Raw genomic sequence first — 23,562 nt, 5'->3', positions numbered from 1 at the left:
AAAGAGGCCTCATCTGGAAAGCTTACAGAATGGTCAGATCCCTATTATACAAGTAAAGATGGACTGTAGCTCTCTACTCAAAAAATCAAAATGCTCTAGAGTGTGAATGAGTTTGCATATGAAACTGAAGAGAAGCAGAAACAGGACATAACCAAAGCCTTAAAAATCTAAAGCATTTTGTTTGCTGGCAAGAATCATCTTTAAATCCCCAGCACCTAAATGACATCTGGCAAATAGTCACATTCAACATGTTTGTGAAATGAATGAATGAAAAAACAAAGTAGGGAGAAATCAAGGTCCAAAGAGATTAATCAATCTATGATAAATAATAGCTTTTGGAATTCTGCTCCAAGAAGTGATTTAGGCTGAAAAATTAGAAATGTTGTTTTCCATGTACCAGATGCATTGCATTGTGGGTTGCTGAGAGAACATGGAAATGGTTAGGCATAAAGGCACCTGGGCCATTCTAGTCTCTCTTCCCTGGATCTGCTGACAGGAGCAAGGCTGGCTGGCTGAGCTCTGGGTCTGATCTAAGATGGTTCTTCTCATTCTTGTCCTTAGGCTGGGATCATTACAGAGGCAAAGCTGAAAGATCTGATACCTCCCATGCCTGTGATGTTCATCAAGGCCATTCCTGCAGATAAGCAGGATTGCCGCAGTATCTATTCCTGTCCTGTGTACAAGACTAGTCAGCGGGGACCCACCTACGTGTGGACCTTCAACCTGAAGACTAAAGAGAACCCATCCAAGTGGGTTCTAGCTGGGGTAGCTTTGCTTCTCCAGACTTAGTTTCCTGCAGAGCTACTTAGAAAACAAGGAAAGAGGCTGGGCTGGAGACCGCCCAGAGGGAAAGGTGGGTGAGAGGTGACCACAGACACTTAGAAAGAAATCATTAGCACCTACAATCCTGTAGCACTCCTCTAGGGAACTTGGAGATGAGTGCCTAAAGTGAGGCTGAGCTGGAGGAGTATGGGCCCAAGAACTAGTGGAGGGGAATTTCATAATGCTGAACCTTTCCTAATAAAGTGATTTATTCAACTGTGTCTGAGTCAGACTTCGTGCATTGCTGAGTCAAAAACGATCATAAAGAAACCAAGAGAAACAAGTCACTAACACTTCAGGCCTGACCTTGTGATCTAACGTCTGGAAAATACTACTCTGAGTTTATTTATTTATTTTTTGAGTTGGAATCTCACTCTGTTGCCCAGGTTGGATTGCAGTGGCATGTTTTTGGCTACCGCAGCCTCAACCTACTGGGCTCAGGAGATCCTTCCACCTCAGTTTTTCAAGTAGCTGAAAGTACTGGCACATACCACCACACCCAGCTAATTTTTATTTATTTATTGTAGAGATGAGGTCTTGCCAAGTTGCCCAGGTTGGTCTTGAACCCGTGGGCTCAGGTAATCCTCTCACCTCGGCCTCCCAAAGTGCTGATGTTATACTCTGACTTTAAAGAGCTCTATGAGGTGGCTTGCTTGTTAAGAAAAGTCTGGGTCTGGGTATTTCTTCTGCAATCATTATTCCCTTATATCCATGCAGACACTTGGTTTTTGGATGAATTACTATTTAGAACAGTGGTTCTTAAACTTGAGAAGGCATTAGAATCCCCTAGAGGTCTTGTTAAAACAAAAAGTGCTGGGCCCCTCTAGTATTTTTTGATTCAGTAAGTTTAGCAAATTGCTGATGCTGCTAGTCTGGAGGCCACACTTTGAGAACTGCTGATTTAAAACTTCAAATCCTACTGTCCTACAAATCTCCACTATAGAGCCTACGAATCGAATACTAATTTCTCCATTATTTTCCTGCTTTCCTGAACTCCCCGTACCCACTTAAGTGGGGTCTTAGTCCTCATCTTCATGCTACAAAGGGAGTTAAATTCTTCCTGGAATCCAGAAACTCCAACTTGGGTTTTGTCCCTCCTCTCCCAACAACCAGTAATGATGTACTACCCATTTTCTGCCAACACCTTGCGGTTTCCTGCGTGTTTTCAGAGATATCATCACTCTTCTTTTTTTTTTTTAAATTAAGAGTCTCACTCCGTCACCCAGGCTGGAGTGCATTAGCACGCTCTTAGCCACTGCAGCCTCGACCTGCTGGGCTCAGGCGATTCTTCCACCTCAGCCCTCCAAGTTGCTGTAAGTACAGGCGGGCACTACCATGCCCAGCGAATTTTTTGATGTACTATAGAGATGAAGTCTCACCAAGTTGCCCAGTCTGGTCTCAAACCCCTGGGTTTAGGCAATCCTCTCATCTTGGCCTCCCAAAGTGCTAGGATTACAGGCTTGTGACACTGTGTCTGGCCCTTCTCTCTTTCTAATAATTAGCAATATTCTTCCTGACCCTCATCCAAAGCAGAACAATAAAACTAGGCGAGAAGAAGACCAAGATGGCAGCATGTGGAAGTCTCACTGTTCGAGGGCAGGAGACTTTGAGGCATGTAACTTTTGAAGACAAGGACAAGTGGACAGGTTAATATATGTGTTAATAAACCTCTAGACAGTATTATAAATTAGACCAATACTATTGATTTCTTCCTAACACCCACAGACAAAATGAGATTATAATAAAGATAATTTTAAAGCATACAGCACTTCAGCAAAAATGACAGCCCACTGGGATGCCAGGAGAAAAAGGGGCAGCTTGAGGCAAGCAATCAGGTGGGAGGCAGGTTCAGAAAGAGGACACCAAAGACCAACTTAGCTGAGGTAAAGCAGTGTCCAGCACTGGTCAAGCTCTCACAACCTGGGCATTAGGCCAGCACTGTCCTGTTACTGTTCTGCTACATTATAAACTTGATAGCTTTACATGAACTGATCTTGGTACTCAACCACCTAGGGTTTTCTATGAAAAAAATGTGTTTTCAGTTATAGTCAACACACAACGAACACTGCAGACACAAATAAGATAGGAAGCAACTGCAACTCTGTTTAGTTTATTTCAAACAAGAAGCACTTGAAGTTAATTTTTCACCCGTATGACAAAGAACACACATGAGCTCACTGGCCCTCTATGCTTCTCCCCTTCTGTAAACAGGCCTGCTCTAGGATCCCAGTTCTAAAAGGCTGATCTGAGGTTCTACCCTTGAGCAATGATTGCAGCTAATCCAGTTAAAGGCTTCCAGATAGCACTTTTTAAAAAAAATCAGGTTCTCACTCTGTCACCCAAGCCTGAGTGCAGTAGCACAATCATGACTCACTGCAGTCTCAACCTCCTGGACTCAGACAACCCTTCCTCCTCAGCCTCCTAAGTAGCTGGGACCACAGGCACATGCTACCATGCCAAGCTTTATTTTTTGTAGAGATGAGGTCTTTCTATGTTGCCTAGACTGTCTGCAAACTACTGGGCTCAAGCAATCCTCCCACTTCTGCCTTCAAAAGTGCTGGGATTTCAGGTGTGAGCCACCGCGCATAACCCAGATAGCATTTTTAAAACTGGCTCTCAAATTGAGACTTTTTCCTGTATGGGTCCAAAAGGAGATATGAGCTGAAACATGAAGAATATTCTCTCTCCTGATGCAGAAACAAAAAATTAAGCCATCAAGAATTCCAATCCAATAAATCCTCCAGGTGTACCATCATTTCCAGCTTCTCTCCTCTCCAATCCATGAAAAAAGAGAGAAGAGAGATATCCACTCAGAGATGCAACTCCTCATCAGAGTTGAGTATTTTTTTTTAAAGGACTAGAAGATAAAAATGGGCTAAGAGAATCTGGCATAGGCTATTGAAAAGGCTTCTTTCCTAAGTGGGATCTTTGATGTTTGTCAAGACTTGAGCTCCAGCTGAAACTTTTCCCACAGTGGGAACATTTATAAGGTTTCTCTCCTGTGTGAACCCTCTGATGTCTATTAAAGTTTGATCTTTGAATAAAACTTTTCTCACAGATGGGACATTTATAGGGTTTTTCTCCTGTGTGGATTTTCTCATGGTGGCGCAATCCTGAGAAGTCACTAAAGCCCTTCCCACAATAATCACATTTACAGGGTTTCTCTCCTGTGTGAGTTCTCTGATGCTTCACAAAGTCTGAACTCCGCAGAAAGGCCTTTTTGCAGATGGGGCACTGAAAGTATGTCTCTCCAGTGTGAGTTCTTTGGTGAAAAACAAGCTGAGAATTCCTATAAAAGGTTTTCCCACATTCCCTGCAGGTGGGGAGCTTCTGGGCCATGGGGGCTCTTGGCTGCCCTTTCTGGGAGGTCTCTCTCTTCTCCTCAAGCCACATAGTGGACAGTTCTTCCGAATGGGGATTAGGCAAATGCTGACCTAATTGTTTCCCAGAATTCCTTTCTTGAGAAGAGAGTTGTCCCCCCATCCCTTCATCTTGAAGGCTTTGTGGAATCTCAGGGAGATTCTCTCCTTCTCCAAAGCATCCTGGTTCATCTTCGCTGAAGAAGCCCCTCAAGGAAACCTGAGAAGGTGCCTCTCCTGAGGCCTGACAGGAGGCATCCAGAGGTTCCTGGTCCCTATGATTTTCCAAGTTTAGGTTCTCTTTGTCATTCTCTTGTCTATCTCCTAAAAGAAGAAAGAAGATTTGGAATGGTTCAATAAATGCTATGACCTTTTTGCTAACTCACATGTCAAAGAGAGGGCTATCATAAAACATTCATTCTTTTTACCAAGAGGGCATCAGTAAGAAAGAAAACTATCATCCAGCCTGAATATCCTGAACTTGCTTCACTTGCCCAGGATTCAAGGTTAACTGGTTCAGCTCTAGAACTGAGCATTTTTAAATAGCGCAGAAGGACTCACAGAGTGCTTTCCTGACTCTTCCATAAACAAATAGCATCCATTTCTTAAGGCCAGGGAAAAGCAAGTATATTACATGCAAGTACTCTTTAAAAATGATTGGTTTTTGCCGGGCCCAGTGGCTCATACCTGTAATCCCAGCACTTTGTGAGGCTGAAGCAAGAGGATTGCCTGCGCCCATGGGTTTGAGACCAGCCTGGGCAATTTGGCAAGATCTTGTCTCTACAATAAACTTTTTTAAAAATTAGTCAGGTGTGGTGGTGTGTGCCTGTGGTTCCAGCTACTTGGAAGGCTGAGGCAGAAGGATTGCCTGAGCCCAGCAGGTCAAGGCTATGGTGGCTGTAAGTGTGCCACTGCACTCCAATTTGGGCAACAGAGTGAGACTCTGACTCAAAAAAAAAAAAAAAAAAAAAAGAATTGGTTTTTATCTGATTATATAAAAGATAAACATGAGAACTAAAAAAAATCTAGAAAGAGAGAAAAGTATATAGATGAAAATCAAATATACTTAATCTTACTACCTAGAGATAACAACTGTCAGCATATATTTCTGTTCATCTTTTTTATTGAACCTATATGTATGCATGTATATGCTATTTTCTGACATAATTTATAACATGTTGTATATACAGTTCCATATGTAGCATTTAAATTATAAATGGTAGTATCGATTGATTTAATATGAATTCTCTCATTCACAAGAAATTCCAAAATTCAGAAAATGTATTTATGTGTCATTTTACTATGGTTGCAATGCAGTTTAACAGTAATATAAAGTGAATTTGGTCTATGCTTGAATCCAGCATTTACATGTGCTTTCATTTATTTTTTGAGTAGGAGTCACTCTGTTGCCCAGACTAGAGTGCAGTGGCATGGTTACAGCTACTGCAGCCTCAATCAGCTGGGCTCAGGCAGTTCTTCCACCTCAGCCTTTCAAGTACCTGGTATTACAGGCATGCATCACCATGGGTGGGAAATTTTTGATTTATTGTAGAGATGAGGTCTCACCATGTTGCCCAGATTGGTCTCAAACTCCTGGACTCAGGCAATTCTCTCACTTCGGCCTCCCAAAGTGCTGGGATTATAGGTGTAAGCCACCACACCTGGCTACATGTGCTTTATCAACTTACATTAGCAGCTAAAATTTTGTTTTTCTCATCACAGCTTAAATGTCTGGTTATTACTACTTAAAGATGCATATGATAAAAATTTTTATTTTGGTGATGGGATTTTCAACTTTTATATATTACTTTATTCATATATATCTAAAGAAGGTATTTACATTTCTTTTTCATATATTAGTGTCTTTCCAACTATCTGCCAGAGATCTAGGCACCTGCTAGAGAACAAGATCTGAACTTGTTAATTCATAAAGTCTTAAAACACTTCTCAAAAGTACTTTCTCTTGTCTTTAAATAAACCTTTATAAATACAAGTTTAAAGAGCTGAGTTATGGCCCATTGTAAAAATATCATAATAAACACATAATTTACTTAAGATTTCTCTTACTGTGGAACTCAAGTTTTATTGTGTTTTTGCTACTATAAATAATGCTGTGATAAGCATTTTTCTTCAAAAGATTTGCTCACATTTCTGATCAATACCTTAAAGGAGTTCTTCAAAGGAGAATTACTGTGTCAACATGCATAAATATTAAGGCTCTTAATAGCTATGGCAATCCAATTTCCAGAATGACTCTGCATCCTCTGGTGTGTGAAACTAGGCAAGGGGGAAGTGAGAATTCAATACTTAAGTACTGAATATTTTTTTAAACATATGCCACTCAGTTGGGTGAAAAATTGTTTTAAATTTTAATTCCTAAATTATGAAAGTATGAATCTTTTTCACATTTATGAGCTATTTTTTCACACTGCAAGACTGCTGCCCATTTTTTACTGGAACATCATTCTTTCTTATTAACTTGCTTTAACTCTTTCTATATAAGCAAAAATAACCATTTATCTGTCATGCTCATGAAAACTGGTTTTCACTAATTTAGTTATACTAATTATGTTTGGGGTTGTTACAGAAGTTGTGGGGTGTTTTTCCTCTTAAATATACCCGAGTCTATTAATATTTTTCTTAATGAGTTCTTCCATTGCTTTTATACTTCCAAAAATCTTCCCCATCCACTTCCCCACCCAGAAACAATTAAAATATCTACTCATTCTTTTCTTTATTATTACACTTTCATATTATACCTCTTTTAGACCTATTTCCAACTCATTTTGATATATGACATACATAAAATCTAAGTTGATTTCTTTGCCTAAAGCAGGAGTCCCCAACCTCCAGGTCACAGACCAGTACCGGTTTATAGCCTGTTAGTAACCAGGCTGTACAGCAGAGTAAAAGAGCAAGGTTTCATCTGTATTTACAGCTGCTCCCCATTGTTCACATTACTGGCTGAGTTCTGCCTCCTGTCACATTAGTGGCAGCATTAGAATCTCAGAGGAGCAGGAACTCTATTGTGAAATGCAAATACAGATTAACATTAGCAGTGAGTTTTGACTGCACAGAGACCATAACAAATCAACTGTTCATGTACTTCAATTGTACAGATGCATCTGGTGGCAGGTTTTAAGTTAGAATCCAACACTTTAGTCTATACATGGCCCACCCATTATTTTATTTACCACTTCTGTCTGCACCTCTTTTATTTTATTACATATTACAATGTAATAATAATAGAAATAAAGTACACAATAAATGTTATGTGCTTGAATCATCCTGAAACCATCATCTCCTCTACCCTTGGTCCATGGAAAAACTGTCTTCCACAAAACAGTCCCTGATGCCAAAAAGGTTGGGGATTGCTGCCTTAAAAAGTCTTTTTTCCTGACCCTGCTCATTGAAGAATGACTCACCCCCATGGATTTGTGTTGCTTCCCCTTTGATCAGATGCTACATTCTTTTATAGACCAGGCTTCCTTTTCTGTTCCACTGTTCTGCACATCTATTTTTATATCAGTATCACCCCATTTTAATTTTGTCTCTAAAATACAATAAATTCTTAATATTCATAGGTCTAACATTCATAAAACATTCTTTCAAAAGTTTTTTTTACTGTTCTTGAGTGAATTCTTCCAGATAACTACTTAAGAATCATTTTACCACATAATTTTTTAATCCCTTGGGATTTTGATTAGAAGTGTAAGTATATGGCTTTTTGAGTTGACCCCCTTGCTGGCCTGCTTTAACTATGAACTGTTCTTCTATATTATTAAACATAAAAGCATATTGCTAATGCCTGTGACCTTTCCCGCTGGTCTGAGTCCAGATCTGGTAAACTAGTGAACTGCTGTATTTTTCAGACCAGGCTACAGTGTGGTTACTGTGGCCTCCACGCTCATCCAGGGTCTCTTACTGGCACACTTGGACTCCTGCACCGCCATCTTTCAGGCTCCTCTCCGCCAATGTTTCCTTTCTATCTGTCCTCCACAGTACTACCAGATTAATCTACCTAAATCTCTTTCCACATATCTTTTCTCTCAACCTACAATCACTTTTCTTTTCCTATCAAGGAAGGCTAGCCTTATAGACTCCTTACAGTCTGGTTCAAGGCAGGATCTGATGATGCCACGCCAACAGATGAGATGAAGGAAAAACAAAAAACAAAATGAGTGGGGACATAGCAAGCTATTTGTCATAAATAAAATCCAGCTGTAAAGCTGGGCATGGTGGCTCACACCTGTAATACCAGCACTTTGGGAGGCAGAGCCGAGAGGATTGCCTGAGTCCAGAGGTTCGAGACTAGCCTTGGCAACTTGGCGAGACTTTGACTCTACAATAAATCAAAACATTAGCTGGGCATGGTGGCGGATGCCTGTAGTTCCAGTTACTTGGAAGGCTGAGGTGGCAGGATTGCCTGAGCCCAGCAGGTTGATGCTGAGGTGGCTGTGAGCATGCCATTGCACTCCAGCCTGGGTGACAGAGTGAGACTTCTTAAAAAAAAAAAAAAAATCCAACTGCAAGGAGGTATATGGGAAATCTCTGCACCTTCTACTCAATTTTGCTGTAAACCTAAAACTGTTATAGGCTGAAAAGAGACCATTTTGGTTATATTAGAACAGTCATTTAGAAAAGACATTAAAAACTTGTATTATTATTTTTTGTAGGAGTTGGGCTGAATGTAAAAGTCGTTTGGATTAAAAAGTGTACATTTTTCCTACTTACCCCCTACCTCTCTCCCCGCCTCCCCTTCTCCCCGCCTCCCCCACCGCATTTCTCCTCTCCTAGCATGGCCTTGCCCGACCAACCAATCTTATCTAGTAGTTATTGCTGGTGCAGAAGATGAAACATCTGGGCAAGCTAGACCACCTAATGGTCAGAAGAGTGGACCAAGGCAGGTAGAAGTGGGTCTAAAAGCTTGGAGTGGGCATTGCCCACCTCCCCTCCATCTGTGAATACAAAGATATTTGACTGATATAGGCCAGGGCTCTAGGAATAAAAGATTGTTATAATTATGTTTTCAATTCTGTCCAAAATTGTAACCGCCTGCTCCTTTTTCTAAAAAAAACTGTAAAAGAACATATTGTAAATTCCAAAATGTTATCTAAAGTGTCAGCATGACCAGGAGACTGTGTCATGTCAGTGATCACATATCAAAAATTGTTCATGTAAATCTTGAGTCATGCTAAAACTGCACATAGGCTTCAAACTCAAAGTGGGTGAAGGGCTATGAATTTGGGGTATAAATACTGGAATGAATTTATGTTGCTTTGAGCGGGTTTTTTGGCAAGGATGCCAACCTGTCTCCCTGTAAGCTGGTTATAGAAATTAAATATTCCCTTTTCTTCCAGTCTCTGCCTCTCATATTTTAATTGGCCACAAGGAATAGCAGTCGATTTGTTAGATCAGGCCATAACAACACTGCTCTAAAAAATAAAGTCTCTTTTTAAAAAAATCCCACCGCAAGCCGGGCTCGGTGGCTCAGCCTGTAATCCCGCGCTTTGGGAGGCTGAGGTGAGTGGAATGCCTGAGCCCGTGGGTTCAAGACCTGCCTGGGCAACTTGGTGAGACCTCATCTCTACAATAAATCAAAAAATTAGCCGTGCATGGTATTGCATGCCTGTAGTTCCAGCTACTTGGAAGGCTAAGGCGGAAGGATCGCCAGAGCCCAGCAGGTCGAGGCTACAGTGGCCAGGAGCGGCCACCGCACTCCAGTCTGGGCAACAGAGTGAGACTCCAAATCAAAAGAAAAAAAAAAAATCCTACTGCAACAGCTTCTAAAGCAGTATTTTCATATTTTTCTGACTATTATCCACAGTAAATGCTATGCACTAAATTGTGATCCCCCAAAATTCATATGCTGAAACCTCAGTCCCCAATGTGGTAGTATTTGGGGGCAGAGCCTTTAGAAGGGAATTATATCTAGATGAGGTCATGAGAGTAGAGTCCTCCTGATGGTATTAGTGCCCTTATAAGAAGAGACAGGAAAGAGCTTCCTCACATGTCCATGCTCGCATGCGCAAGCGCACGTGCTTTCTCTCTCCCTCCCCCCCTTTCCCTCTCTCCCCCTCCATGCGGACACAGCAAGACCAACGACATTGGCAAGCCATGTTGGTAGCCTTATCTCATATTTTTTAGCTTCTAGAACTGTGAGAAGTAAATGTCTATAGTTTAAACCACCTATTCTATAGTATTGTCATAGCAGTCCAAGCTAAGATAGTAATAAATATGTGTATACTGAAATATATTACACAGACACATATTTGGAATAAATATCTCCTAAAATACCACCTATCCCTACATCTGATATTTTCTATTCAATTTTATTATTTCATTTTCTAAAATACTATTAAATGACTTCACAACTCACTAATTGGTCATGAAATGCAGTTTGAAAAATATTGTTCCAAAAGGAATTCTTGTGAGATGATATAATGATAAATATGTTGCTTAAAATTAAAATCATGTCTCAGGTGATGATTGCTCTCTCTGTGGTATATTAGCAGAGGAAAATAATTAATTAGATCTCATTGGGGAGAAAGAATGACTAGCCATACAATTCCCATTCTTGCTTCTTGTCTTCATCTAAGGTTCTGGGATTTATTATATATGTAAAAGTGTGTGTGTGTGTGTGTGTGTGTGTGTGTGTGTGTGTGTGTGTGTGTATGTGTATATGTGTATAAGTTTGACAGTTAGGTCTTACATAACTGCAATGTTTTAGAAAAAGTGTAGAAAGCAAAGGGTAGCTGCTATTTTACAGCAAAACAAGTACAGATTTCTTTTTCCTCCATCTTAAAATATAAGATTTACATAAAGTATTTGTTGATGTTGCTATTTAATGAATGTTGGGTGCATAGAGATTAGATTAAATATGTTATTCTATTTATTTTATTTTGCTGAGGGTGGGTTGGTTACTCTTCACTATAAGAAAAGTCTAGATATTCCAATCCTTCTTGTTAGGATGGGTAATAATGACTGCTACATACTATTTTTTGTAATAGAATTCAATTCATATCTGTATTGGTCTCAATACAGATGTAAGAATCTTAATTCTCTCTGAGAAAGAAAGCTAAACTAACACACAAGATTGAAGGCAGCAGATCCAATGTGCAGTCTTTCTTCCATGTTTAAATATATGTGTCAACAGACCTACTGCCAGAGACAAAGGCAATCCAATCTTGATATTCAAATTGGACCAACCAGATCACAGCTAGTTATAACTAATGTAATAGAATATATATCTTGCACCTTCTCTACCACATCCAATATAATAACAGGAGATCAGAAATGGTTCCAGACCAATGAAACAGCACTCACCTACGCAAGTGGGTCTTGGAATCTTCTCAATGACATTAAAGTGCAGTCCTGTCAGCTCTTCCCCATATTCTGTCAAATTAGTCGAGTCAGGTTTGGAATTGGAAATGCCTGCTATAGAGAGAGATAAATATGTGGGCCCGGATGAATGGGGAAGACTGGAAGCTCAAGCTGTGTCTTTCAAAGGAGCATCCTAAGCATGAAGGAAAATATAAAGGCTCTGTAGACCACTTGGGGAAACTCATCTTACAATAGTGTTTGAAGTTTGTAAGACAGCACAAGACAACCACGATATATGATGAAGGCCACAACAAGAGTGTGGGCAGGTGATCAGAAGGGCCTACAGACCACCTGGCAGGCTGGTGCAAGAACTCCAACAATGGTTGGTTGAGGTAGTGTGGTTTAGTAGAAAAAAACGTGGACTCAGAGCAAGCCACAACTGAGTTCCATCGTAACTTACCACTTACAAGCTCTGTAACAGTGAGCAAATATTTGATCTGACACTCACCATAGATTAAGGAAGTTACTGTATGCAATGTACAAAACAGTTCCTGGCACACAGAATACTTTCCTTTTTTTTTTTTTAAAGTAGAATTTATTAAGAAGACAGAAAAGCTCCCAAGTGGGAGGGAGCCTGAAAGAGGGTTGCCCCAGAATACTTTCAATATGAGGAAGTTCTTACTATAATTCTGCTATCTCTAACTTGTCCCAGTTCCCAACTGTGTCTCTAATGGTTTCCTTCACCTAAGACTTTAAGTTGCACAGATATCTGTGAGTGAACAGAAGATTTTCCAGTCTTTCCACCTCCTTCCATCAGGCTAACTCATGCCCTCACCTCCTGAGACCATTTTCCCATAGGTCTCCAGCATGAGATCCCAGTATTGCTCCTTTTGAGTGGAATCCAGGTGTCTCCACTGCTCCTGGAAAAAATACAATACCGTAACTCCAATGAAAGTTTTTTAAACCTATCTTTCCTCCTAAAGGAAAGCTGAGATGAAAGAAATGTGCCACAGGATCCTGGCCATTACAAGATCTAAGAAATCATGGGAGAGCATTTCAAGGAATGAAAAAGTCAAGGGGAAAATGACAATCCCTACATCAGTATTTCTTGCTCTGATCAGAAAATATTTAAGTCCTGTATTTTTCTTTTCAGTTACATGTATTTAAAAGTGAAGAAAATACAGAAGGCAAGAGACTTTTCTGCACTGTTTTTTAAAATAACTCTTTCAACTGCTTGTAGTAGGGGTATTTGAATAAAGTCTGATATTCCCACTATTTAATTAAAATCTGGAAATTCAAAGGGGGAAAAAAAACTAAAAAGGAATTTGAGCCAGGCATGGTGGTTTACATCTGTAATCCCAGCACTTTGGGAAGCTGAGGTGAAAGGATTGCTTGAAGTCAGGGATTCCAGACCAGCCTAGGCAACATACGTGAAATTCTTTATCTACAAAAAAATAAAAATATTAGCTGGCTGAAGAAGGAGGATTGCTTGAGCCCAGAGGTTCAAGGTTGCAGTGAGCTATGATCACACCACTGTGAATGAGACCTTGTTCCTTAAAAAAAGGGGGGGGGGTAAAAAAAAAAAAAAAGAAATTTATTGGAAAAGCAAGTACAAATCAGTGAAAAGGTAGGAAGAATCAACAATGAAGTCAACTGTGTTGTAAGCCTTACCCTGAAACAAAGACTGGTGTATTCAGAGAAGAGAGATACTACAGCTCTATATACATTTGGAATCTCCCAACAGTTCTGCATTTAGAACCTAACATTAAGTCAGTTTTCTTCTCAGTTAGTGAGAAATCACTGGGTTGTCTAGAACAAGGTGTCCCCTCATAATCTCCAAAAGGAAGCTTTCTTTTCCTACAGAACTAGACTGGAGATTCAAAACTGAGAATGCTGTGTAGCTAGAATGTTTCTCTGTTTGTTTCATTTTATTTTGTTGAGGATGAGTTGGTCATTATTCACTATAAGAAGCAGTTTACTTTCGTGGAAAAACGTTGATTTCTCCACAAAGAAGCCAACCATTAGAAACTCAGATTGTGGGCCAGGTTCAATGGCTCAGCCTGTAATCCCAGCATTTTGGGAGGCCGAGGCAAGTGGAATGCATGAGCCTGCGGGTTCAAGACCAGCCCAGGCAACTTGGCGAGACCTCGTCTCTACAATAAGTCAAAAATTAGCCAAGTAGCATGCGCTTGCAGTTCCGACTACTTGGAAGGCAGAGGCAGAAGGATTACTAAAGCCCAGAAGGTTGATTACTGGGGTGACCATGAGTGTGCCACTGCACTCTACCTTGGCAACAGAGTGAGACTTCAACTCAAAAAAAACAAAAAAAACAAAAAACAAAAAAACCTCAGATTGTGTAGCAAAGAGATTAGCAGTCTATTCTTTGTAGTCAGACATACTAGGTTTCAAGTCTCAACCTTGCCACTTTCTAGCTGTGGGACCTTGAGCACGTCACTTAACCTTTCAGAGTCTCAGGTCTCAACTAACGATATTACTGAACTAAAAAAAACCTGTTGGGAGGTTTAAGAGAAATAATGTAAATGTCACCTGTTTCCATAGTACACTTCACTTTTCACTCATTTATTAAATATTTATGTGTCTATATATGCATATGTGTGTGTGCGCACACACACACACAAACTATTTAGTTAATTGTTGCTTCTACTAACAATGTAAGCTCCATGAAGAAAGGGCTCTGTTTATACACTCCACTTACTTTCCCAGTCCCCGAGACCAGGCCAGGGACAGAATGAGCACTCAATATATGCTGTCAGGGTGAAATGCAGCCCTTAGCAAATAAGTCCTCTGTGGATGATATATATTATTATATGCAGGCTCCCAGGCTCACCCCAGAAAGAATTAATAGATTCTTCACATTTTCAGGAACTCCAAAGTTGACAATCACGCATTATGTCATGAAAAGCCAGGTTTCAGGAAACAGAAATGAGAAGAGAATTATGAAGTTTATCTTCCAATTCTACTACTAAGGGAAGGCATTCTCAGTCCTAAATCAAGTCTGCCCCCTGGTGCATCAAAGAAAAGTGGAAATGACTCAAAGAAAAAGGAGATGGAAAAAGTCTTTAATTAGCAGGTGCTAAGAAAAAAAAGCACTTTTTAGGACTTTTTAGGAAGGAAAGGAGAGGAAGCTGAAAAGTGTCACTTAATAGTTGAATATTAACTATAACCACATTTTAATATAAATTTTAATTTGAAATGTTTAATTATTAAAGCATAAACTGCTAGTAGTTTATCTTTTTAACCTTCTGTGAATGAGGCTATTTAACAATCTCCTGAAAATAGCCAGCTTGAGCAAACATTGCTGAATATGGGAGTTCTCAGACTTTGTAGTCAGAACATAGACCCTTGCCTTGGTGCTAGCAGAGGAAAAGATATGAATGCCAAGCACAATAATATCTACCTGGCTGCCTGGCTTGCTGGATACAGGGCCTATTCCATGGGCACCAGAATAGCAGCTACAAAAAACAGTCTAAGGCAAAATTCCCAAGGGTCGCAGCAAACTCATTCAAAAACCAGAAAGATACTCAGGAGCCTCTGAATGGGATCCCTTAAAGCCACAAACTTACTCTAGGAACTGCCAAGAAGCTGGCTCCTACTTAGGAGGTAAGATGCCAATGGTAGCCATTTTACCTTTTGCTCAGATTTATAAGAGGAGGAAAACCTAATTTTCTCTTCTGGAATGACACAGTTTGGAATTTGATGGGGAAATTTTCTTGATTTTTATGTGGAACTAGCACCATCTTGTGGGTTTATGAAATATTACTACAACTGACTTGCACAAAAAGTTACTTGTACTGTGCTCCTTTAAATTTAAAAATACAGGAAGGTGAGTAAATGCATCCTTCAAATCTATGTGAGGTTCCAATTCAGCCACAGTTTCTAATAATGAAGGACTATTGTGCAGTGATAGTGATATCGTATCACTATTCTGGCATTATTCATAAAGTTCTTAATTTATGGAAGAGATTAGAAGAAGTAGATAACTTACATTTTAAAATTCCCTTTACTTTCAAAGGATTCCATTAAATATCAAGGTCTTTCTGATGAAAGCAATTGTCCTAAGTTTGAGGGGGTGGGTTTTCAGATTGGATAGGAATGACTTTTGTTTGATTTGAGTGGTTATTAATTAGTTATCGGCTAAATGTAAGGAAATATAGACACAAAAACACACACACATACACATTTATATAGTTGCAAACAGTGAATTGGTGCTGCTAAGCATTTTGAAACTTTTGACTTGAAATTATCCAGAACAGGTGATGGTTAATATCTGTCCACTCTATTAGTTAAAATATATTAATAAATTATATATACCTGTCATAGAGATACTCTGTACACACTACAGAAACAACGATAATCCTCCAAGACTGGTTGACATATTTCACAGAGTACCCAAATGTGTTTCATCAAGCAACGTCCTGCTTAGCAACTTGGTTTCTGGGAACCTTGAAATCAGGAAGAAGGGTACCTTTGATTCACTAAAAGTATATATCCCTTCCCTGCCACCTCCCCATTCTCCTTCCCCCAGAGTAAACTGTGACATTGGTATTCTAGTTTCTATATCTTTGAGTCTGGAAAGCTGAAGCTCAGACCCTGGTCTGAAGCACTGCATTAAGTACCACCTACTGCCTGTTCTATTTTCACCTTCACTCTAAAGTACTTTACCAGACAAGTCCAAGAAGAGTTCCCTCAAGGCTTTAAACAATGTTTTAATTAAGGTGTATAGGTTCCTAAAAAAAGCTATTTTTACCAAATTCAATTTTTCAGAGTTATCAACTACATAATCAAGATAAACTTGTCCCAGAGACTTCTTCTACAGAAAAAAAAAAGAGTAACAGGAACTGAGTTTATCTTCCTGCCTGAAACAACTAAAACAGAGGAAATAAAATATATAAACCAATGGTTTCCAGACATTGCACATTATGCAGAGTAGAGCCAAATGAGATCCCTAAAAGTAGGGAAACAAATTACGTGAGCCCTCCAGTTGTCAAAAATTACTGCCTAGAGAGACAATCCAGGCAGCATCATAGGAAGGGGGAACCCAGACCATGCCAGGCAGCCTCCCTGAGTTCAGCAGCAGAAGCTCAGAGTCTGAGGAGGCCAAGACAGTCAGAGTTATTAGCAGGGCAGAAAATCAGAAAGGAGGAAGTTGCATAAAGAGAATGCTTAAGAGATCTACAGAGGGTTCCCCTGACGTCTGGGAAAACAACTGCTCAAGAGAATCAGAGGAAACAATCCCTTGGGCTCACACAGTGCTGGAAATTGAGACATTAAGGAGTATCAGAATGTATTCAAAAGGGAATTACCGTAGTAGTGGGGAAAAATTGATCCCACATTAAAGGCTTCTCTGGTGCCATGTAACAAACAAATTGTGTCCAAATAATCTAACTGCATCTCAAAGCAAAACTCAAGAACATTAAGAGGACTACAAATAGGCACCCAGCAAAGTAACATTCACAATCTCTGATATCCAATAAAAAATTACCAGGCACACAAGCAGAAAAATACATATCATAATGAGGAGATTAATCAATCAGTTGAAACAGATCCAGAACCAATATAGGTGATAATCAGTAGACAAGGGTATTAATACAGACATGAAGCATATAATAAAACCCTGATTCAAACTTATAGAGATAAAAAAAATACATCTGAGGGACAAATATATTAGATGAGATTAAAAACAGTTTAGATGCTGTGAAGAAAAGATTAATAAACTAGAAACTGTCCAAAATGAAACTCTAAGATTTAAAAATGGGGAAAAAAATTCAGTAAACTTCGGAACAATCTGAAGAGCTCTAATACATGTATATAGTATATATATTATCATTATACACATTCTACATGTATTATTTCCCTATTCTCCAAAGAAGAGAAAAGAGAAAAGAGACAAAAAAAAAAAAACCAGTTGAAGAAATAATGGCCAAAAACTTCCCAAATTTGATGAAAACTATAAACTCGGAGATCCAAAAAGCTCTATGAATCCCAAGCACAAGAAATATGAAAATGATTCCAAAGCACATCATAATCAAATTGTTTTAAACTAGTATGGATATACTAAAAGAAGAAGAAAAAATGTTACATTTAGAAGAATAAAAGTAAAGAAAATTTGGCATGATTCCGTTTTAATAAAATTCTAGAAAATGTTAACTAACATAAGATGACAGAAACTAGATCAGTGGTTGTCTCAGGATGGGGAAGAAGATGAAGAGGGGCAGGAGGGAGAGATTACAAAAGGTGACAAGGGAATTTTTGAGTGAGATAGATGTGTTCATTGTCTTCACTATGGTCCTGCTTTCATGAGTGTATATACCAGAGTGCAAAAAAATGTATACACATTTTTTTTTTTTTGAGTTGGAGACTCACTTGGTTACCCAGACTGGAGTGCAGTGACCGTTCCCGGCCGCCGCAGCCTCGACCTGCTGTGCTCCGGCGATCCTTCCGCCTCAGCCTTCCAAGTAGCCGGAATTACAGGCATGCGCTACCACGCCCGGCTGATTTTTTGATTTATTGTAGAGATGAGGTCTCGCTGCCCAGGCGGGTCTCGAACCCGTGGGCTCAGGCAATCCACTCACCTCAGCCTCCCAAAGGCGCGGGATTACAGGCTGAGCCACCGAGCCCAGCTATGTATACACATTTTAAGAGATGTTATCCATGTATTACTTTTCGAAGTTGAATTGAATTATGGTAGCAATGTGCAGTGTGATGTTCACTTAAAAGATGGCATTAATCAAATGAATGCGACAGGCAGGACAGTCAAAGAAAATGGCAGAAGCACGGTTGTCATCTGTGGAGCGCAAGATCATTTTGAAATGGTATTTGAGCTTTGAGAACGTTGTAGAAGCACAATGACAATGGAGGCGTGAGTATGCAACAGAACTTCCAACATGCCTAACAAGTGCATGCATTTGTGTTAAGTTTGAGACACATGGTACTGTGTGTGATGTGCTCAACATAAGATCCGAAAGGCCTGACAAAGCAATATGCCCTGCAGTAATCTGAAGTGTCTGGATGCTGATGGTAACCACTTTGAGCACCTCTTGTAACTGCAGAAGTCAAATGTGACTTTTATTCATCTTTTGTTATCAATATATATTGAGTATTACAATTTTAATACAGTTATTTCCTTTCTTAAAATGTGTATACTTTTTTTGGCACCCTCTGTATGTGAAACCTGACCTAATCGTACGTTTTAAATATGTACAGGACTTGTCAACTATACTTCTATAAAGTTAAGAGGAAAAAAGATTCACTTGTCCCACTTTAGATCTAACATTCAAAATCTTTTTTTTTTGAGTCGGAGTCTCATTCTGTTGCCCAGGCTGGAGTACAGTGGCATGCTCATGGCCACCGTAGCCACAAACTGCTGGGCTCAGGCCATCCTTCCGCCTCAGTCTTCCAAGCAGCTGGAACTACAGGCATGCACCACCATGCCTGGCTAATTTTTTGTGTAGAGACAAGGTCTCACTAAGTTGCCGAGGTTGGTCTTGAACCCATGGGCTCAAGCAATCCTCATACCTCCAAATCCCAAAGTGCTGGGGTTTTAGGTGTGAGCCACCGCACCTGACAACATTCAAAATCTTAAACTGACTCCTATATGGGTGGCCTAAGCTAGAAAATGATTTTCTTTCTTAGCATAAACCAAAGGTAACAAAAGAGGAGAGATGGCCCTAGGTGGGGTAGAGATAAGATCTGTCTCTTCTCAGCTTTGTCCAGAGGCCAGAGTTCATTATTCAAGATGACAATTAGAAAACATTCTAGGCTGGGCACAGTGGCTCACACCTGTAATTTCAGCACTTTGGGAGGCAGAGGCAAGAGTATTGCCTGAGTCCAGGGGTTCAAGACCAGCCTGAGCAACTTGGTGAGATCTTGTCTCTACAATTAAAAAAAAAAAAAATTAGCTGGGTGTGGTAGTACACACCTGTAGTTCCAGCTGCTTGGAAGGCTGAGGTGGAAGGATCGCCTGAGCCAAGCAGGTCAAGGTTGCGGTGGCCATGAGCATGCCACCACACTCCAGCCTGGGCGACAGAGTGAGACTCCAACTCGAAAAAAAAATTAGTTTTTGAGAAAACATTCTGGCTTGAAACTCAAGATTCATTACACATTTACTTTGTTATTCTAGTTAGGTCCTCCTCTCTGCTCTACTTCTGAGACTATGTCCCCTTTCAATCCTCCTGACTATTGATACACCCTCAAAGCCTGGTTCAGGAGTAGAAGCAGCAGAACCCAGCTCACCTGAGGTGCTACTGGGAGAAGTGAGGCTCCGAAGTCCTGGCTTCTGATGAGCCTTTCCTCATGTCGTGCAGGAAGCTGGGGAGCAGCCAGAGCTGAAGTAAGAAAATGAAGTTTTCAGAATCTAGAGTCTTCTATAACCATTTCCCAGAGAGCACAGATTAAAATCTTCACAAATTAGAATGATACCTGTTCTGCCATCCACATTTTCAAAACCTGTGTTTACCTCCCTTACAAATTCCAATTCCCTCCAACCTTCCAAACAGTCTCACCCATATTTTCTCCTATCTGCTTCCTCAGACCTAAAATCCAGATGGTCTGGCCTAGTCATAAAATAGCTTAATATACAGACTTTCGATCTCCAAATCAAAGCAGTTTATTTAGGTCTACCCTGTTTCCAAACTTTCCAGAGACACCTCAACTTGAGCAGAGTATCATTTCAACTCACAGGTAAACCTACTAACTACAACCCCCAAATTTCTCCAAGAAAGAATCACATATCACCACAAATAGCTGTTCCTCACCTAATTCTGGTTCTGTGTCAGATTCCTCTTTCACGATGTGACTCAGAAACTCTCCAGGTCCTGAGGGTGAATTCTGAAGTCTCAACTCCTGACGCACTACTTCGAGATGGGGTTCCACTTCCCCCACTTGGCAGCTTGGAGATTCCATCTTCTCCGATAAGATTTCCTGTCCTAGAACTTGGATGCTGATCTAGAGACCACACAGTACTAATTATTGAAGGGTCCAGAGTCAGGATTTCTAAAAGATATGAAGCAAACCTTCTAGAATAGAATGATCATAAGATAGTCTTGGGGACATGAAGTAGAGAAAGAGAAAACCAGCTTTTATTTCTAGCCTAACAGGAACCAACTGAAATAAATATCTCAAAAACAACAAAAGCAGAGGCCTGAACCAGGCCTGGGAGACCACAAGATGCCATTAATGTTGTGCTTCTACTGGATAGTCCTCAATTAAAACTCAGGCATATTTTGAACAACTTCTCAAACATTCTAAGCTAAAGACAGAATGGGATGGGAGAATTTAATCCTTGATCCCCAATAGCTAAAAAGTGTTGAGAGCTAAGAGACAGTCTTAGAATTAGGTGAAATATGGGAAAAGCCCAGATGTAATATAGCAAGAAATATATATTTGGTCTTTGTCCCTGGTTTCTGGCACAGAGCTCCTAAAACCCTTGCAATTTTCTGAGTTAGAGAAGTATGTTTTCTATTCATAATAAGCCCTTTGCAACCATATACCTGAGTTTATGCTAATGAGTTAACTCTGGTGGGCCCCGGATAGCTGCAGGATGGAGGAACCAATCGTAGAATTAAAGAGTTGGAACTTTCAGCCCCAACCCCCAACTTCTGAGGGATTGATCACTAATGCCAAATAATTTAATCAATTGTACAGAAGTAGTGAGGCCTCCATAAAAATCCCTAAACAATGGGATTCAGGAAGTTTCCAGGTTGGTGAACTCTCCGAGGTACTCCTAGTTAAAGTAGTATGCCAGGAGAGGAAGCTCCATACTCTTTCCCAACTCATTTCTCTATGTATCTCTTCTGTTTGGCTGTTAATTAGTTGTAGCCTTTATAATAACCAGTAACAAGTAAACTGCTTTCCTGAGTTCTGAATGTCATCCTAATTATCAATCCCGAAAATTGTGGGAACCCCCAAATTTATAGCCAGTTTGTCAGAAGTATAGGTGGCCATGGGACTTGTCAAAGGGAATCTGAAGGGAGAAGAAGCCTTGTGGACAGAGCCCTGAACCTATGGGGTTATACAAACTCCAGATAGTTTCAGAATTAAATTGAACTGCTGGACACTCAATTGGTGTCAGAGAATCAGTGAACTGATTGTTGGTGTGGAAAACTCCACACATTTGGTATCAGAGGAGGTATCATAAAAAGGACAACATACTTGATGAGACCCGAGAAGAGCCCTGTGCTTCATTCACAGGCCATAAAACCCTCAGCTTACCCACTGCCACAGTCTCCGGGGGTCTCCCTTCAAGCTTTCCACAAGAGTCACTGCCTCTTCTCCACTGCCTGGACATTGTTTCCGCACCCACATCTGGATCTCCCCAGGCAGGATGGTCAGAAATTGCTCCAACATGAGGATCTCTAGGATCTGCTCCTTGGTGTGAACCTCCGGCCGCAGCCACTGGAAACAGAGCTTCCGAAGTTGTCTCAGGGTTTCGTGGGGCCCAGACATCACCTGGTAACGGAACTGCCTGAAAAGCTGGCGTGCGGTCTCAGGGCTGGAGAACTCCTCTTGAAGGGCAGCATCTGATCCAGAGATCTGGGTATCCTCAGCCTTTGCCAGTGATGGCAGGCCTAGGGCCTGCCCTATGTCAATGGGCATCGTCCGGCCTGGCAAGTCCTTCTAGGGGAAGTGCTTCTGGAGTGGAACTGTCTCTGGGAAGAACTAGGTCTTCACTGGGACACTAAAAAGGGAATGAGATTAAGGGCTATACAGAGGAACATACATTTTCAGAAAGAACAAATTCATACTCCCAATCTGTGAAGCCTTGGCGTCCAACTACGGATGTTCTGAAATTATTCAACAGATACACTATTCTGTCTTGAAAGATTATAAACCTGAAGCCGTAAAGCAAACCAGTGAGACCATGTCTAAACAGCCACCATCACCCTGCCCATTTTAGAATGTTCTCTTTCGATCTTTAAATGTCCAGACCAAGTAGAAGAATAAAATACATCACATGCATTTCCAGGTTAAAGCCTCTTCTGTAAAACACTTCTATATCAACACACTAAAAAGGAAAGCTGGACAAAAACATTAATGCTCTAGGAATAAAGGCTAATGTTGAAATGATCAGATATTTCCACAATAAATAAGAAGTTGAGCAGAAAAAAGTTAGGTCTTCCCAAGAAGACATAATACAATTCCAAGCTACCTTTTCTGAGTAGGAAAAAAAAAGTCTATTTGAGAGTTTATGAAAAGCCTGTTACACTTGAAACTTTCAATCTTGGACTTAAAGAGGGTTTAGAACAAATACTGAGTACCTCAAGAATACTCCTATGGCACTGAAATAATCACTATTTTATGCAAATAGTATCAAAACTTAGAAGACTACAACTAAGACAGTGAAAAGTATTAAATGACCAAGTTAATATTAAGATATTTCTAAAGGATTATACACTATTTTTTAGAGGTATTCCTAATACTGGGTTATCGGGTCAATCCTTTAAATGTTATGTTACGAAGGGCTGCGCATGGTGGTTCACTCCTATAATCCCAGCACTTTGGGAGGCTAAGGCAAGAGGATGCCTTGAGGCCAAGAGTTCAAGGCCAGCCAGGGCAACATAGTGAGACCCCATCTCCTTTTTTTTTTTTAAATGTTATTATTTCTCTATAACACTAATCACAACAATCAAGAAAAACATCCAATCACTTAGATGTCTGGTTAATCAGAGGTCAATACAATACTCTACAGCTTTTTATAACTGCTTATTTCTTGCAATATAAGAAGCAAAGTCCTCATCCTCACTACTTCACCCAGATTATTTATCCTACATCAGAAAACTATTTAGAAACAACAAAAAAATGAGAAAGAAATTTTTTTCAAGGGTCCACAAAAAAAGTAAGGTCAAAAGAATTATAGTTGATTTCTGAACAGTGCAGGCATTGACCTCTGCACAGTCGAAAAGCCACATATAACTCTGACTCCCCCAAAATTTTACTAATAGTCTCCAGTTGATCAGAAGCCTTACCAATATCATAGTCAATTAACTCATATTTTGTATGTTATATGTATAATACACTGTACTTTACAATAAAGTAAGCT

The 23,562-nt window shown here is 40.1% G+C and overlaps 2 protein-coding genes across 3 annotated transcripts in view; one reads left to right on the top strand and one right to left on the bottom strand.

Annotated features, from left to right (window-relative positions):
- The window catches only part of LOC103274593 (dynein heavy chain 9, axonemal-like), a 134,054-nt gene extending 133,074 nt beyond the window's left edge, over positions 1 to 980 (top strand). Inside the window, exon 22 of the mRNA XM_008072030.2 lies at positions 562 to 980. Coding sequence (XP_008070221.1) covers positions 562 to 789 — 228 coding nt within the window. The 3' untranslated portion in view covers positions 790 to 980. The remainder of the gene's footprint in view (positions 1 to 561) is intronic.
- A 2,382-nt stretch (positions 981 to 3,362) lies between these two features.
- Positions 3,363 to 22,435, bottom strand: ZNF18 (zinc finger protein 18). Of its 2 annotated transcripts, none has more exons than XM_008072029.2 (6): positions 21,735 to 22,435; positions 20,279 to 20,468; positions 19,758 to 19,849; positions 12,340 to 12,424; positions 11,508 to 11,618; positions 3,363 to 4,505 (listed from the first exon to the last, which is right to left on the bottom strand). In XM_008072029.2, the coding sequence occupies exons 1-6, from the start codon at positions 22,116 to 22,118 to the stop codon at positions 3,718 to 3,720; spliced, it is 1,650 nt and encodes a 549-aa protein (XP_008070220.1). In that variant the 5' UTR covers positions 22,119 to 22,435; the 3' UTR covers positions 3,363 to 3,717. The 2 variants fall into 2 exon arrangements, with proteins under 2 accessions (XP_008070220.1, XP_021561594.1); XM_021705919.1 differs by having other exon boundaries at positions 11,508 to 11,615.
- Positions 22,436 to 23,562: the final 1,127 nt, after the last annotated feature.

The sequence above is a fragment of the Carlito syrichta genome, unplaced genomic scaffold (genome assembly GCF_000164805.1).
Source record: "Carlito syrichta isolate Samal-C Ts95f unplaced genomic scaffold, Tarsius_syrichta-2.0.1 Scaffold314819, whole genome shotgun sequence".
Taxonomy (NCBI): domain Eukaryota; kingdom Metazoa; phylum Chordata; class Mammalia; order Primates; family Tarsiidae; genus Carlito; species Carlito syrichta.
Note: the sequence above shows the minus strand (reverse complement) of the source record. Positions and strands in the feature narration are given on the sequence as shown.

Excerpts from the sequence above, each read along its gene's own strand:
- ZNF18 (XM_008072029.2), bottom strand. The coding sequence starts at position 22,118 with ATGCCCATTGACATAGGGCAGGCCCTAGGCCTGCCATCACTGGCAAAG. Across the intron at positions 19,850-20,278 it reads TGACACAGAACCAGAATTAG|CTCTGGCTGCTCCCCAGCTT; the intron begins GTGAGGAACAGC and ends TTCTTACTTCAG. Across the intron at positions 4,506-11,507 it reads TCCAAGACCCACTTGCGTAG|GAGATAGACAAGAGAATGAC; the intron begins GTGAGTGCTGTT and ends TTCTTCTTTTAG.